This window comes from Salvelinus namaycush, chromosome 1, assembly GCF_016432855.1.
Source record: "Salvelinus namaycush isolate Seneca chromosome 1, SaNama_1.0, whole genome shotgun sequence".
Classification (NCBI taxonomy): domain Eukaryota; kingdom Metazoa; phylum Chordata; class Actinopteri; order Salmoniformes; family Salmonidae; genus Salvelinus; species Salvelinus namaycush.
Genome location: NC_052307.1, coordinates 79,613,868 through 79,630,036, shown reverse-complemented (window position 1 = coordinate 79,630,036; position 16,169 = coordinate 79,613,868). Strand labels below are relative to the sequence as shown.

At 43.9% G+C, this 16,169-nt stretch overlaps 1 protein-coding gene across 1 annotated transcript in view; it reads left to right on the top strand.

Annotated features, from left to right (window-relative positions):
* minar1 (membrane integral NOTCH2 associated receptor 1) overlaps window positions 1–12,610 on the top strand; it is a 45,307-nt gene extending 32,697 nt beyond the window's left edge. Inside the window, exons 3-4 of the mRNA XM_039000364.1 lie at window positions 3,254–3,520; window positions 12,413–12,610. Coding sequence (XP_038856292.1) covers window positions 3,254–3,520; window positions 12,413–12,610 — 465 coding nt within the window. The remainder of the gene's footprint in view (window positions 1–3,253; window positions 3,521–12,412) is intronic.
* The last annotated feature ends 3,559 nt before the right edge of the window (window positions 12,611–16,169 follow it).

Sequence of the window (16,169 nt, the reverse complement as noted above, 5' to 3'; positions counted from 1 at the left end):
CTGGTCTGGGGTTTTTGCGCTAAATGCTTATTATTTGGCTAATAATGGTGGCGTTGAGGGAAAAAATGGTCCGGTGTGTTAGAAATGTCTAGTCCCAATGCGTCCCTGCATTGAGGGGTGTAAAGAGCCTAAAACCACTCATGAAGAATTGAGTATTTGTGGTAAATGTGTTTTTACTGGTCCAGACTTGTAATCAATAGATTGCACAGTAGAGTGACGTGTTCTTCACATTGTTTATCTTGGTCAGTGGAGAGGAGAATCGTTCATTTGAGGGAATTGCAGACATAACAATGTAAAATGAAAGGGGGTAATTTGGGGAAATGTATTTTGTTGTCATGGAAGTGTGTTCTAGAATGAAGAGAGAAGGTCTTCCATGAATCAATAACATGAATGGATGTTCATCTGGCCAATAGAAACATGCTGTACATGCTGTCTTGTTTTGATTGATTGTTGTAACGGTTCATATTGAGTGTAGACTTGAATGAACTTAAAGACTTGCACTACTTAGTCAATTTCCAAATGATAGATTTCATTGTGTTAGTGAACACTGATTTCTACTCTTATCCCGCAATAGTCCAATATGCTCTTCAAATGGCCTTATCATTACATGCAAGTACAGAGAGCAATTTGTTTTTGTTCCTTTTGGAAAAATGGCCAACTCTCCAACTCTGAACAGGAGCATTTTCTTTGCTTCCCCCAGTGCTGTGTTCAGGCTTCTAGCTGTCTATAACACAGTGCTGTGTTCAGACTTCTAGCTGTCTATATCTACAGTGCTGTGTTCAGGGCTTCTAGCTGTCTATAGCACAGTGCTGTGTTCAGGGCTTCTAGCTGTCTATAACACAGTGCTGTGTTCAGACTTCTAGCTGTCTATATCTACAGTGCTGTGTTCAGGCTTCTAGCTGTCTATAACACAGTGCTGTGTTCAGGCTTCTAGCTGTCTATAACACAGTGCTGTGTTCAGGGCTTCTAGCTGTCTATAACACAGTGCTGTGTTCAGGCTTCTAGCTGTCTATAACACAGTGCTGTGTTCAGGGCTTCTAGCTGTCTATAACACAGTGCTGTGTTCAGGCTTCTAGCTGTCTATAACACAGTGCTGTGTTCAGGGCTTCTAGCTGTCTATAACACAATGCTGTGTTCAGGCTTCTAGCTGTCTATAGCACAGTGCTGTGTTCAGGGCTTCTAGCTGTCTATAACACAATGCTGTGTTCAGGCTTCTAGCTGTCTATAACACAGTGCTGTGTTCAGGGCTTCTAGCTGTCTATAACACAGTGCTGTGTTCAGGCTTCTAGCTGTCTATAACACAGTGCTGTGTTCAGGGCTTCTAGCTGTCTATAACACAGTGCTGTGTTCAGGGCTTCTAGCTGTCTATAACACAGTGCTGTGTTCAGGCTTCTAGCTGTCTATAACACAGTGCTGTGTTCAGGCTTCTAGCTGTCTATAACACAGTGCTGTGTTCAGGGCTTCTAGCTGTCTATAACACAATGCTGTGTTCAGGCTTCTAGCTGTCTATAACACAGTGCTGTGTTCAGGGCTTCTAGCTGTCTATAACACAGTGCTGTGTTCAGGCTTCTAGCTGTCTATAACACAGTGCTGTGTTCAGGGCTTCTAGCTGTCTATAACACAGTGTTGTGTTCAGGGCTTCTAGCTGTCTATAACACAATGCTGTGTTCAGGCTTCTAGCTGTCTATAACACAGTGCTGTGTTCAGGCTTCTAGCTGTCTATAACACAGTGCTGTGTTCAGGGCTTCTAGCTGTCTATAACACAGTGCTGTGTTCAGGGCTTCTAGCTGTCTATAACACAGTGCTGTGTTCAGGGCTTCTAGCTGTCTATAACACAGTGCTGTGTTCAGGGCTTCTAGCTGTCTATAACACAGTGCTGTGTTCAGGGCTTCTAGCTGTCTATAACACAATGCTGTGTTCAGGCTTCTAGCTGTCTATAACACAGTGCTGTGTTCAGGGCTTCTAGCTGTCTATAACACAGTGCTGTGTTCAGGGCTTCTAGCTGTCTATAACACAGTGCTGTGTTCAGGCTTCTAGCTGTCTATAACACAGTGCTGTGTTCAGGCTTCTAGCTGTCTATAACACAGTGCTGTGTTCAGGGCTTCTAGCTGTCTATAACACAGTGCTGTGTTCAGGGCTTCTAGCTGTCTATAACACAGTGCTGTGTTCAGGGCTTCTAGCTGTCTATAACACAGTGCTGTGTTCAGGGCTTCTAGCTGTCTATAACACAGTGCTGTGTTCAGGCTTCTAGCTGTCTATAACACAGTGCTGTGTTCAGGGCTTCTAGCTGTCTATAACACAGTGCTGTGTTCAGGGCTTCTAGCTGTCTATAACACAGTGTTGTGTTCAGGGCTTCTAGCTGTCTATAACACAGTGTTGTGTTCAGGGCTTCTAGCTGTCTATAACACAGTGCTGTGTTCAGGGCTTCTAGCTGTCTATAACACAGTGCTGTGTTCAGGCTTCTAGCTGTCTATAACACAGTGCTGTGTTCAGGGCTTCTAGCTGTCTATATCTACAGTAGCATTATCTTTCTCTTATGACTCTGGGAACTGGACTGTTCAACCAAACTGGTTTCTGTGTTTCCGGGGGTAAGGTAAAACAGCACACTTCCCAAGCTGCAAGACGGTGTGTTTGAAAACACTGATACATTGGTATAGTCTCTTTATTGGGTCACACAGTCACGCAATGAAAACATTGGTTGAATACAGAAGTACTGGCTTGTTTTAGTCTTACCTCAACAGTGTGTGCATGACAGTTTTATATGACAACACTCTTTCGCTCTCTCTCCCTCTCTCTCTCACTCTCTCTCCCCCTCTCTCTCACTCTCTCTCCCCTCTCTCTCTCACTCTCTCGCCCTCTCTCCCCCTCTCTCTCACTCTCTCTCCCCCTCTCTCTCACTCTCTCTCCCCTCTCTCTCTCACTCTCCCTCTCTCTCGCTCTCTCTCTCCCTCTCTCTCTCTCCCCCTCTCTCTCTCTCTCCCTCTCTCTCTCTGTCTCTCTCTCCCGCTCTCTCTCTGTCGCTCTCTCTCTGTCGCTCTCTTTCTCTCTCTCTCTCTGTCTCTCTCTTTCTGTCTCTCTCGATCTCCCTCTCTCTCTCTTTCTCTCTCTCTCTCTCTGTCGCTCTCTCTCTCTCTCTGTCTCTCTCTTTCTGTCTCTCCCTCCCTCCCTCCTCTCTCTCTCTCACTGGCCATTTACCCCAATTTTCCACTTTAACCTCTGACCCCCCCTCCATCCCTCCCCACTACAGTCAGAGCGGGAGCGCCAGTATGAGATCGCCCCCCAGGTCCACCGCTCCTCAAAGCCCCCCAAGGACTCCTACCTGGTGGAGCAGGTGTTCTCACCGCACCCCTTCCCCCCCTCCGTCAAGTCCCACATGAAGGGCAGCCCCCTGTACACGGACCTCAGGCTCACAGGCCTGTCAGGTGACGGCAAACGGAGTCAGCCCTCCTGGACCATCGAGGAGTACAAGCGCAATGCGGGTGGCGAGAAAGGCAAGCAGCTGTCCGCCCTGGACCTGCAGGTAAGGATTGATAGGGGGGGGGGGGGGGGGGGGGGGGGGTTCACAGCTCTGAATCTGCAGTTCGGACTGAGGAGAAGAGGGAGATGGGTGGAGAAGGGGAAATGAGAGAGAGATGGGGGGGACAGAGAATGAGAGAGGAATTTTCCTCCTATTTTCCTCCTTCCATTGCTGTTAATATTACTGACAGTAGACAGGGTTGATATTACAGTAGACAGGGTGGATATTACAGTAGACAGGGTGGATATTACAGTAGACAGGGTTGATATTACAGTAGATAGGGTGGATATTACAGTAGACAGGGTTGATATTACAGTAGATAGGGTGGATATTACAGTAGACAGGGTGGATATTACAGTAGACAGGGTTGATATTACAGTAGACAGGATGGATATTACAGTAGACAGGGTGGATATTACAGTAGACAGGGTGGATATTACAGTAGACAGGGTGGATATTACAGTAGACAGGGTGGATATTACAGTAGAGAGGGTGGATATTACAGTAGACAGGGTGGACATTACAGTAGACAGGGTGGATATTACAGTAAACAGGGTGGATATTACAGTAGACAGGATGGATATTACAGTAGACAGGGTGGATATTACAGTAGACAGGGTGGATATTACAGTAGAGAGGGTGGATATTACAGTAGACAGGGTGGATATTACAGTAGACAGGGTGGATATTACAGTAGACAGGGTGGACATTACAGTAGACAGGGTGGACATTACAGTAGACAGGGTGGATATTACAGTAGACAGGGTGGATATTACAGTAGACAGGGTTGATATTACAGTAGACAGGATGGATATTACAGTAGACAGGGTGGATATTACAGTAGAGAGGGTGGATATTACAGTAGACAGGGTGGATATTACAGTAGACAGAGTGGACCACACTACAGATGTAGAATCATCCTTCCATTGCTGTTCCATTACTTCTGCAGGGTGGATCCCACTAGTTCTGTTGTCTAGTTAATGATGTTGTGGAGTGAATTGGTTTCTATAGAAAAGCTTTTGGTAGATCCTGGGATGCTGGTCCTGGATGCTGATTCAAAGGTCCTCTTCAACCTGCAGAAAGCACCTCGGAGAAACAGATGACTAGAGAACCGCTGACACTGTCTTTCTCACCTCCACCGTCCATTTTTACTGAACTGAGAGGTGTGTGTGTGTGTGTTCATGTGCTGCGTGTGTGTGTGTGTGTGTGTGTGTGTGTGTGTGTGTGTGTGTGTGTGTGTGTGTGTGTGTGTGTGTGTGTGTGTGTGTGTGTGTGTGTGTGTGTGTGTGTGTGTGTGTGCGCGTGCGTGCGTGTGTGTGTGTGTGTGTGAGTCATGGGACTTTTTCAATCCTACTGTGTAGTGGCATGTGAAGATACAGAGCCACAATGATATCACCGGTGACCTTGTTCATCTTTCAAGAATGTCACAAATCAATTCTCAAATGACACTTTCGGAACCTGCCTCTAGGCTTCTTGGCTCTAGTTGGCTACAGATGGGTGGACTCCATTTTAATGGTCATTTGTTGCTGTGTATTTGATCTAGTTGCTGTATTCTAGGGCCAGCTGTATTAAGGGTGCCAACTAGCCATCTTGTTTACAGTTAACACGTCTAAATCATATCACAACAAACCTATTTAAAGAGGAACACAGTATTTTCTACCTGGTACCATTTGTTGTACTGTACTCCATCATTTTAGGCTGGATGATTTTTTTCTTGCTCTGAAATCCTTGTGTTGTTTTGTAAGGTGCTTCCCTCACCATCATGAATAATGGTGATGTCATACTGTAGGTGATGTCATACTGTAGGCCATTTAGCAGAAGCTTTTATCAAAGCGACTTGCAGTCATGCAGGCGTACATCGTTCATATGGGTGGCCCCAATATTAGTCCAAGCCATGATCCTGGAGTTTCAAGCACCATGCTCTGCCAGGTGATCTCAGAGGTCCCCACCATACAGTAAAACAACATAGTTAACTGAGTGATCACAGAGGACCCCACCATACAGTAAAACAACAGAGTTAACTGGGTGATCACAGAGGACCCCACCATACAGTAAAACAACAGAGTTAACTGGGTGATCTCAGAGGACCCCACCATACAGTAAAACAACATAGTTAACTGGGTGATCACAGAGGACCCCACCATACAGTAAAACAACAGAGTTAACTGGGTGGTCACAGAGGACCCCACCATACAGTAAAACAACATAGTTAACTGAGTGATCACAGAGGACCCCACCATACAGTAAAACAACAGTGTTAACTGGGTGATCACAGAGGACCCCACCATACAGTAAAACAACATAGTTAACTGGGTGATCTCAGAGGACCCCACCATACAGTAAAACAACATAGTTAACTGGGTGATCACAGAGGTCCCCACCATACAGTAAAACAACATAGTTAACTGAGTGATCACAGAGGACCCCACCATACAGTAAAACAACAGAGTTAACTGGGTGATCTCAGAGGACCCCACCATACAGTAAAACAACAGAGTTAACTGGGTGATCTCAGAGGACCCCACCATACAGTAAAACAACATAGTTAACTGGGTGATCACAGAGGACCCCACCATACAGTAAAACAACAGAGTTAACTGGGTGATCACAGAGGACCCCACCATACAGTAAAACAACATAGTTAACTGGGTGATCACAGAGGACCCCACCATACAGTAAAACAACAGAGTTAACTGGGTGATCACAGAGGACCCCACCATACAGTAAAACAACAGAGTTAACTGGGTGATCACAGAGGACCCCACCATACAGTAAAACAACATAGTTAACTGGGTGATCACAGAGGACCCCACCATACAGTAAAACAACATAGTTAACTGGGTGATCTCAGAGGACCCCACCATACAGTAAAACAACAGAGTTAACTGGGTGGTCACAGAGGACCCCACCATACAGTAAAACAACATAGTTAACTGGGTGATCACAGAGGACCCCACCATACAGTAAAACAACATAGTTAACTGGGTGGTCACAGAGGACCCCACCATACAGTAAAACAACAGAGTTAACTGGGTGATCTCAGAGGACCCCACCATACAGTAAAACAACAGAGTTAACTGGGTGATCACAGAGGACCCCACCATACAGTAAAACAACAGAGTTAACTGGGTGGTCTCTTTCTAAACTGATTCTCTCTCTGAGATGAGTCACATTTTCCTGGAGTGAAAGAAGTGTGTATAAGTGGGTGATTGTGTGAGAGGAAACGGTTGCCTGAGATTGCACAGGATTGTGAGTGTGTGTACTCAGTCGACTGGGGTATCCCTGGGAGACCAGCAGCTATCTGTCAATAATCCAACAGTCAGCAAGGAGATGAAATGGAGAGAGTAGAAGAGGCTGATAGAGAAAGAGACCACAATAAGAGAGAGAGAGAGAGAGAGAGAGAGAGAGAGAGAGAGAGAGAGAGAGAGAGAGAGAGAGAGAGAGAGAGAGAGAGAGAGAGAGGGAGAGAGAGAGAGAGAGAGGGAGGGGGAGAGAGAGAGAGACAGAGAGACAGAGAGAGAGAGAGAGAGAGAGAGGGAGAGAGAGAGAGAGAGAGAGAGAGAGAGAGAGAGAGATACAACCCATATTTATGGTTATTTATTTTTCCCTTGTGTACTTTAACCATTTGTACATTGTTACAACACTGTATATATATAATATGACATTTGTAATGTCTTTATTGTTTTGAAACTTCTGTATGTGTAATGTTTACTGTTAATTTTTATTGTTTATTTCACTTTTGTATATTATTATTACCTCACTTGCTTTGGCAATGTTAACACATGTTTCCCATGCCAATAAAGCCCCTTGAATTGAATTGAATTGAATTGAGAGAGAGGGGGAGGGAGAGAGAGAGAGAGAGAGAGAGAGAGAGACACAGAGAGAGAGAGAGAGAGCGAGACAGAGAGAGAGAGAGAGAGACAGAGAGAGACAGAGAGACAGAGAGAGTACACAGAAGTCAAAAAGTCAGCTTGCATCACCAGTGAACCGTGCATTGCCCTGCAATGCAATTACATTCCCAGTCCCAGTTCAAAATAATACAGCAACTCAACAGGGATAAATGGCCTCATTAGGGAAAATGGGGTGTTTCTGTGCCGAGTGGTAATTATATAGAATGAAGAATGGTGATGTGCTGCGATGCATTGGTGAAAGGGCTGGTGGTGCCCCAAATCACACCCTAATTCTTATACAGTGCACTACTTTTCTCTGGTCAAAAGTAGTGAACCATGTAGGGAATACAGTGTCATTTGGGACGCAGATGTTTTCTTCTAAACCTGCATTCAGTCAATCGGTCGGTGTGTCTGACTGAACATCTGCAGTGATTGCCCGTATACTTACACTGAAGCGTCTGTTGATGGAGGATAATTAGTCTGTAAGCCAGTGATTATGTTTCAGCCAAAACAAATGGGTTGAGGAGCCCGACACAATTTGCAATGGTAAGTCAGTTATAAAGTCCACTTTTGTATCTCATTGATCAGGAATGACAGGACTCCGAGCCTTCATTGCCCTCTAAAAATCCATCTCTCTATCCCTATTGGTTTGGAATTGGTTCAATGACAGACAGACAGACAGACAGACAGACAGACAGACAGACAGACAGACAGACAGACAGACAGACAGACAGACAGACAGACAGACAGACAGACAGACAGACAGACAGACAGACAGACAGACAGACAGACAGACAGACAGACAGACAGAGAAACAGACAGAGAGACAAACAGAGAGACAGACAGAGAAACAAACAGAGAGACAAACAGAGTAACAGACAGACAAACAGAGAGACAGACAGAGAAACAGACAGAGACAGACAGAGAGACAAACAGGGAAACAGACAGAGAGACAAACAGAGAGACAAACAGGGAAACAGACAGAGAGACAAACAGAGACACAAACAGAGAAACAAACAGAGAGACAGACAGAGAAACAGACAGAGAAACAGACAGAAAGACAAACAGGGAAACAGACAGAGAGACAAACAGAGAGACAAACAGAGAGACAAACAGAGAGACAAACAGAGATAGACAGAGAAACAAACAGAGAGATAGACAGAGAGACAAACAGAGAAACAAACAGAGAGACAGACAGAGAAACAGACAGAGAAACAGACAGAGAGACAAACAGGGAAACAGACAGAGAGACAAACAGAGAGACAAACAGAGAGACAAACAGAGAGACAAACAGAGATAGACAGAGAAACAAACAGAGAGATAGACAGAGAGACAGACAGAGAAACAGACAGAGACAGACAGAGAGACAAACAGGGAAACAGACAGAGAGACAAACAGAGAGACAAACAGAGAGACAAACAGGGAAACAGACAGAGAAACAGACAGAGAGACAAACAGAGAGACAGACAGAGAGACAGAGAGACAGAGAGAGACAGAGACACAGAGAGAGAGAGACAGAGAGAGTGACATATATAGACAGACAGAGACAGACAGAGAGATAGACAGAGACAGACAGAGACCGAGAGAGACAGAGAGAGAGAGACAGACAGCGAGAGAAACAGAGCGACAGAGACAGAAAGAGAGAGATAGAGACAGAGAGAGAGGGAGAGAGAGAGAGTCACATAGAGACAGAAAGAGACTGACAGAGACAGACAGACAGATAGAGAGCGAGACAGAGAGAGAGACAGACAGAGAGAGAGAGAGAGAGAGACAGACAGAGAGCGAGACAGACAGAGAGAGCGAGAGAGAAAGAGAGAGAGCGAGAGAGACAGAGAGGGAGGCATAATATTGAGGGATTTAGATAAACCCTATACCCATGAACTGCAGATGTATGTTGTGAATCTTAATGAGGGGCATAAAATACTCAGAGGAGGATCAGGATGTATTTGAAAGCAGTGTGAGTATGACTAGAGGAGAGAGAGATTGATTTGAAAAAAAGTAAGCATTGCATCGACACACTGCACAGTAGATAGAAAACGATGGTTTTGGTGATATGTGGATCAGAAAATCACTACGATTTCCTTATTCAAAGTTGAACTATAGTGAATGAGGCCAGTAGTATTCTGTTGAGAGAGATAATCAACTCTGCGGTGAATGAGGCCAGTAGTATTCTTTTGAGAGAGATAATCAACTCTGCAGTGAATGAGTTATTATCTTATCTCCAATTATGAACGGATAGGCATTTAACTTCTTACAGTACATGCTTTTCTGTCTGTCTGTCTGTCTGTCTGTCTGTCTGTCTGTCTGTCTGTCTGTCTGTCTGTCTGTCTGTCTGTCTGTCTGTCTGTCTGTCTGTCTGTCTGTCTGTCTGTCTGTCTCTCTCTCTTTCTCTCTTCCTATTCTCCTCTCTCTCTCCGATGCTCCTCTCTCTCTCTCTCTCTCTCCGATGCTCTCTCTCTCTCTCTCTCCGATGCTCTCTCTCCCTGCCGGCATCAACACAAGAACATCATTAAATCCCCCAGCATTTTTGCTCAAAGACGTCCTTTTGTACCAATCAATGAAGCAACCCTCTCCCTGCAGTAAACCTCCACCATATTAGCAACAAAGCCCCACCCTGCCACTATTTTGGTTAACAGCTGAGGAATATGGCTGGAGAAATGTAACCACTCTCAATTTCATAGACTGCGCTATGGATGCAAGGACTGACCATCCATGAGATCAGAGTGATAGTTCTAATCCTGTTTTTCAGCTATACAGTGATTACATTTACATTGGGTGGCAGGTAGCCTGGCGTTTAAGAGTGTTGGTCCAGTAAGCCGGTGACAAATCTGCCGATGTGCCCTTGAGCAAGATACTTAACCATAATGGCTCCTGTAAATCGCTCTGTATAAGAGTGTAAATGTAAAACATTGTTTACAACAAATGGAGGTCAACAAGCTCATTTTTGGGTTCTGATTGGGTACGACAGTTGATATAAGCTCAAAAGGAATAATGGACCCTGTGATAAACTTGAGCGGTTGTTGGCAAGAATCGTTGGCCGCCGACTGTATCATATTTATATTCTTAAAAATAATCTGTTATGTAATTGATTTCAAAGTAAAACAGTGTATGTACCAATCCCAGATTGCAACTCTGTTGTCCAGAATGTTACAGCTTGCCCTCTCCTTCCCATGTCTCCCAGGGAGCCAGATGGAAACTAACATTCACAAGGACACGGATTACCGTCGGCGGCCATTGATTCTCGCCAACCACCGCAAATGTTTACCACAGGGTCCATATAGGCAATAACCCTGAAGGGGGGTGAGGCTAGCCAAGAGAGGGTTGTCAGAGAAACAAGCAGATGGGAGAAATGGGAAGGCTGGAGTGTCAGAGTCAGAAGTCTCCCAGGATCTCGCTCAGGCACAAATGTAGGATCATTTTACTCCCCCTGAATCCTAACCTTAACCATTATGGGGGATCTGCAAAACTGACCCAAAATCAGTTTCAAGGGGCGTTTATTCCGATAAATTTGTCAGGACCCAGGGGAAACGGGATGCGTCCCAAATGGCACCCTGTTCCCTTCATAGTTCACTACTTTTGACTGCAGCTCTATGGGTGGTAGCCTGCCAACCTATACTGAACACCCTGGTTGTTGCTGCATCTTGGATGCTGAGAGGAGAGCCACAGAGGACAAGTCCATGCAGAGCAGTGGAAAATGAGGTTGCTGGCTCCCGCTGATTCTCTCTATTTGTCTTATTTTCTCTCATGTCATGTCATCATGTCATCTCTCATGTCACTCATCTCATTTCTCTCTCTCTCTCGCTTCTAATCTATCTCTCCTGTTTTATCCCTTTCTCTCTCTCTATCGCTCTCTCTATATCTCTGTCTCTCTCTCTCGCTTGCTCTCACTCTTCTGATCTATCTCTCCTGTTTTATCCCTTTCTCTCTCTCTATCGCGCTCTCTTACAATCTCTCTTTGAAATGTGAGAGTCAATTAAAATATCAATATATGATTGCTAGAAATCCAATCTTGGAAGAATAATTTTTGCCCCCCATAGTATACTCACACGAACCATATGAGACATGGGATAAGAAGGGAATTCAATCTGTTTGCCTGTTGTCCTGTTTCAACCAGAATGAAATAATAATAACTCCTCAATAATCAATGCATTCTTCATGAAATGTACACTCACCTCTCTGTTTCACCTACACACCTACATACCTACATACTGTTTCACCTACAAACTCTCTCCCACCGCCCTGTTTCAGTCAATGTGGTGCTAAATCCTTGACAATGTAACTTGGCCCTAGTATACTGTACAGTGAGGAAGTCGTCATGCAGAAACACATTTGTGCGTGTTACAATAACACTTGAATGAAATCATTTGAATACTGCTGTCCCTACTCATTCTGCCATCAGATAGACTCAGAGTAGCTCTCTCTTGGTCTCCTTCATTAACTGTCTTCTTCTTTCACTGCCCTATCTCTCTCCCTCTTTGTCTTTCAGATCCACTAAATCCATCTCTCTCTTTCTCTCTTGCTTCCTCATTGGCTGAGTCCCAATTCTCCACTCCTTTCCCAAAGTGTGCACTTGCACACTTTCCATAATGCATTTCCCAATGGTGAAAGCTCCCTCTGGCCAATGTTTACAACAATCCAATTATTTTAAATCCATGACCAGGAGTGTACAAGTGTGCACTTTGCAAGAAGAGTGCAGAATTGGGACGTAGCCTTTCTATTTAAAATCCAGGGTTGGGCTCAATTTGAATTGAAGTCACTCAGTTCAGGCAGTGAATTGGATTTTTTTTTTTTTTTATGTTACAACTTTTGACATAAATACCTTTCTTTTTCAGTTTATTAAGAATTAATTGAAAAGAAAATTGATTTTCTTAAATTTTTGAATTTGAAATTCAGTTTACTTTCTGAGTTGACTGGCGTAAAAATCTAAATGACCCCAACCCGGCAAAACTGTTTGACTTGAACTCCAAATGTCCTTTCCACCCCAAACCCCTTCTTTCCTTTTCAGACGCAGGAGTCATTGAACCCCAATAACCTGGAGTACTGGATGGAGGATATCTACACGCCGGGTTACGATTCGCTGCTGAAGAGGAAGGAAGCGGCGTTTCGGAGAGCCAAGGTGTGCAAGATTGGAGCGCTGATTGCCGCGGCCGCCTGCACTGTGATCCTGGTCATCGTCGTGCCCATATGCACTATGAAGTCATGAAGTGCTCCAAGTCGGGCTCTACGAAGTGCTCCAAGTCGCACACTTTCCCTCTGCCCCTGTTTATTCTGGCTAATTGTAAAAGAACTGAATACGTGTCAGCAATATGGTATCAGTCCAATTACAGGAGCAGCCCTCGGACTGGCTATGTGGACGTTTGAAGAGTGAGGTACATGTATTGTTTAATGTGAATCCGGCCTATGTTCGTGGTATGAGGCCATCGTCAGTACACATTCAAAATGACTTTGTTCAGAGGGGAGTGCTGCAAGTTTGATCTTTTCTATTTATTGTTGCCTATATTTACTTATTGACATGTATGTATTTATGATCAAAGACAGACGGTATGCAACGGGAATGTACACAATGTCTACAGTATATCTTTTACATTTAAATGTATATTGTATTGGTGTACGATGTTCCAGAATATTACGAGTACATTATTTATTTCACTTTTTCTCCTTGTTAAAGGGGCAATCTGCAATTCAAACAAAAACAACAAAGCCGCTACCCAGCCAATGTTTTTGTTAACTGAAACAGATTATCTGTACAGTATTCGGTCGACAGCTGGATTTGTTTTTGTAGACAGCGTCTGATATTTTTATTTTAGTATAATTGCTGTATAATGTATTTTAATGAGAGTTATTTTTGGATGAATTATCTGGTAGAATGTGATGAGGTGCACCAGATATTATTTATCTTTATCTATAATAATAATAATAATAACCAGAGTTTTAATTCATGGGATTTTGTGCAATGCCTTTTCTAAATAGACATATACAGTATATTGAAGTACTGTAGTTGAAATAGACGAATAACAGACAGTACATACAGTAGACTGTAAAAACAATATAGAACACTACAGAGCTAACGTGAATGTATTGAAAGTAGCATTACTCACAGAGAGAGCAAAACACACATATCGTTTCTCATGGTCTCTGGAGCAGAATTGAGTTGAATGTTGCTCTCCTGTCCTTGCTTTAGATAGTTTAACTACTAGCCAAAAGCACATAGCTGCAGTAGGGAGCTCTGAAGTAGGGAGGTATTCTTTGCCTTGTGAGAGTGTTTTATACAGTAAATACTTGATGTTTCTACTGTTGACTAACTGAGCACCTCTGGGAGAAACACTTGTATTAGTTCAGTCAGCGGTATCGACTGCACCAATCTCCCAGGCTGTCAGAAACACTAACACTTGCAGAAGCTTCTTATGAAGTGCTGTGTCACCTTATAAACATTCATAGCACCTTCTATAGAGCATTATGACATGTTGTATTAATTAATCAATACGACACAATAGGTTATGATGTATCGTGGATGTATGACATCTTAGTAGCCCCATGCCTCGTTGCTTTACTTTACAGTTTCGTAACGGTCCATGACTGCAGTCCAATGTGGTTTGAATGTGCTATGAATGTTTATAAGGCATTGTAACACCTTGTAAGAATCTGATTCAAGTAAAGAAACAGTCCCTCCACTCAAGCCCTGCCTACCCATCTAGTCTCCTAAGAGGCCTTAGAACCACTGAATGCGAACTGCCTGCCATTAAGGTTGTGTCCCAATAGTGTTGAAGAACGTCCTTGTCTCATCATCAACTGTAGCGGTGGTGATGAAAGGAAGGAGATGATTAGGGGAAGCCATTTCATAGTTCTGGGACACAACGTGAGATTCACATCTCCACTCATGAACCTGAGCTCAGAGACAGTACGCAAACCAAGATGGCCGATCACACACACGTCACCCAGTTAACCGTAAACCAGGGGATGCTCTACTCCAGTCCTCCTCGGTTTCCCTCTCAAGTTAGTTCATTTAGGCCGTGTTCCAGGCTGACTACATTGCAGACTCCTGGCAGATATCAAAACGCCTGGATAGATCCTATGATGTAGCAATCTGATGCCTGACTGCAGTCGATGACGTGGCAAGCAACCGTTGGTTGATGCAATGCAACGTCTGCAATGTAGTTGGCTTGGAACGCAACCTTTTATGCTAGTATTTATTTGCCACTTCAGGTGTTCCCAGCACAAATGGGAGAGAACGTTGTCATACTGCAAAAATGTACATGAGGAAGTACGCACTTCAGGTTGTAAACATTAGAATTTCTCTTGTTTGATATAATCGTTCAAAAGTGGACACAATAACCTGATAATGAAGCACTGGACCACTCAGTTTGATGTCAGGTTTGCCCGTTAGGAGAGGACTGGAGTTGAGCCCCCCACCTAAAGGGTGAAGTTACTGCAGGTTGACGTTTATTGTCATGAGTCTTGTCCTGGAGGCAGAATTGAGCGAATCCTCCTTAGATAGGTCAGATGCGAAGTCAAAATTGTCTATATTGTAAAAATGTTATTTAAGGTTAGGGTTAGGCATTAGGGTTAGCAGTATGGTTAACATTAGGGTTAGGTTTAAAATCAGATTTTATTACTTTGTGGCTGCGCCCTCTAGTGACCACTCTGCAGAGCTGCCTCCAGAACAAGATTCAGGATGAAAAATGCCGACCTACGAAGATGCCTCTACATCAGGGGTGTCAAACTCATTCCACGGAGGGCCGAGTGTCTGCAGGTTTTTGGTTTTTCCTTTCAATAAAGCCCTAGACAACCAGGTGTGGGGAGTTCCTAACTAATTAGTGATGTTAATTCATCAATCAAGTACAAGGGAGGAGCGAAAACCCGCAGACACTCGGCCCTCCGTGGAATGAGTTTGACACCTGTGCTCTACATGCTGATCTTGGGTCACTTTAGCATTTTCCTCACCGATGGATTGGGGAGGGGAAGCTGATCCTAGATCTGTACCTAGGGGAAACTTCTCCCCTGAGCGGTGTAATGATTACCCAGTGGATTTGCCTTCAACACAGGAACTGTGAGCCGCAGCACACTGTAGTAGTCTGTAAATAGTTAGATGCACACATCATGGCAACAGCTGTAAACTGGAATATACCACAATAAAAGTCAACTGTTCTGACTGTTACTGTGTCTGTGTGACTGGACCTCTCTCTCGCAAAGTAGCAACTTTTGTTTTTAGGTGTCCTTTGAAATGAATATTGGCTGTGTGAAGTGGTTGTCATACTTACTCTTTATTGTTTTGTGATATTTCTTTATCGTTCACGTTTTTGTCTTCAGTTTGAAGAAGAGGTTCAATGGAGAGATGACAGAATATTGCTCAGCATAACAAAGCCTGTGGTTTTCTGAGGGTTTTATTATGTTTTTATCTAGCTGTTCACTATTCATTTATGAGATTCTTTTTTTTCAGTTCATCGTTTGCATAATACTCCGGTTAGGCTAATACAGTAGGATTTGTGAAAAGGTCAGGGACCGTACAGTATGCATCAATCAAGCATCTCAGAGTTAAAGTGCTGATCTAAGATCAGGTCTCTTTCCTTATTCATTATAATTTAAAAAGCAAAACCGGTCCAGCCCTGAGGCGCTTTATGAACATGGGTCCAGATCACTGGTATAGAAAGCAATTAGATCATTTATACCTTACGTACATACGTATGCAACACAAGAACACAATTAGCTACTCAAAATGACGATCCTGCGTACTTGGGTCGAGTTACAAATTGCGGGGCTGCGCA